The sequence below is a fragment of the Manduca sexta genome, chromosome 22 (assembly GCF_014839805.1).
Source record: "Manduca sexta isolate Smith_Timp_Sample1 chromosome 22, JHU_Msex_v1.0, whole genome shotgun sequence".
Lineage (NCBI taxonomy): Eukaryota > Metazoa > Arthropoda > Insecta > Lepidoptera > Sphingidae > Manduca > Manduca sexta.
The window spans coordinates 5,627,838-5,629,636 of NC_051136.1; the positions used below are offsets into that span (position 1 = coordinate 5,627,838).

Sequence of the window (1,799 nt, forward strand, 5' to 3'; positions counted from 1 at the left end):
GAGTGTAGCGCGTCTGCCGATCATTTTGAGGACAGTCTAAGTATAATGAAGGTATGGATGTTATAAATAAAATAATTATGAACCAATTCTTTAATTGTACCTTAACTAATGCAACTCAAGTGTCCCGTGGAGATTTTTTTATATGGCGTCACAAGAGATAGATAGTTTTCAGAAGTTTGATATTCTACATTTACATTAATTGTGCTAAGATTAACACTTTGAACACATAGAATCTTCATGAATAATCTTGGCGACATATGATACGAAAGTAGGTCTATATCGGACCAGTATAGTAACACTGACAAGACGGCAAAGAAGATAATATTTTACTTGTAATATAATATGATAATCTTGCGTAAAAAAATAGCTAAATTATGTCGAACGAAAGAGATAATTTAACAGCTGATATTTGAAAAAGATATGGTTATTCATTTATCTATACGTTATGATATAGATATATTCTATATTACTATTCCATCTATTTATATCCTATTTTATATTCTCTATAAGAACATAACTGGTTTATTAAAATTTGTAGTTTATTTCGACAGTTCTACAACTATAATATTTATTAGAGAGTGAATTTTCTTGTGTACGAAATTTTATTATTTTAGTGTTAAAACATCTAGAGATCTATTTATATAATATAAACAAAGCGTTGTCATAATAACTTAGTAATAATACTTACAATGAATTTGATTGTATTATTATTACTCGTATTCAAATAAATATGTCCAAATTTTAATATGTACATAATACAAGTAAGTATTGTGTTGTTTGAAGGACAATGTGGCCAGTGTATCATTGAGCATTACGAAATCATTATTATCTAATATCTATGTGTCATGCCGAGTATATTTGTAGTTTAACATCTTTGTGGTGTTGCTATTGTTTACAGGTTGTAGTAAGTACGAGTATGCGAGCGATTCAATTGTTTCGACATTCGACTCACTTTGAAAGAAAAATAGTATGAATTATAAATAAAATAGTACTTACATTGTTCAGAGCATATGCAAAGGTCACCACCCAACCATACCCTCCATCAGGAGGTACCTTACACGCTGTCTTAGACATTTTGAACTCCCAAAATCACAAGTGAATAACAATATTTACGTCCAAGTTATTACACTTTTAATCCACATCTTAAAAACCTGTATCACTGACACTAAAACTTTTCCTAGTAGCAGTTAAATAGTGGTATCTAACTTTCAATAAAAAAATAATGATAATTCGTGAGTGAACATGGTGCCGTCTACGTATGATGTGACAAACTAAACCTCCACATTCAAAGCAAATATTCCAACATGTTATCTGTTTGGCTTTAATAATACGGTTCGTTATCACAGACGAATATTAAATTGGTAATGAGGTACGACTATTTGTAAAACACGAAATATAGAGGTGTAGATGTTTAAAAACTAAGCCCCCTTATTATAGTTACCTGGCGACGTTTCATTCTTAACTTTCGTGATTGTTCTAAAATGGAGGCATTTTTACCAAGATAACAACCTCGTGGACAGATAACGTATCAAATTAAATATTTAATTGTATTATAAATTTTGACGTGGATACAGATTTTGGTGTAAGGTCCTCGTGTTCAAAGATAATAGCGAGCTATTCACGTAAATGTGTCAAAATGTACTCTATACTTTTTTTTTACAGACTTGCAATATTTGGTTTGAAGAACAAATTTAAATGATATCGATGTTGAACTGCCTACCATTATCTCTCATAACGAAGTAATCTATGGCATTGTAAATACTGCAATGATAACATTAATATTTAGGGCAGCACCAACA

At 30.4% G+C, this 1,799-nt stretch overlaps 1 protein-coding gene across 1 annotated transcript in view; it reads right to left on the minus strand.

Annotated features, from left to right (window-relative positions):
- LOC115443931 (monocarboxylate transporter 9) overlaps window positions 1–1,401 on the minus strand; it is a gene marked incomplete in the record, with an annotated part of 6,307 nt that extends 4,906 nt beyond the window's left edge. The window contains 1 exon segment of the mRNA XM_037441225.1: window positions 997–1,401. Coding sequence (XP_037297122.1) covers window positions 997–1,074 — 78 coding nt within the window.
- Window positions 1,402–1,799: the final 398 nt, after the last annotated feature.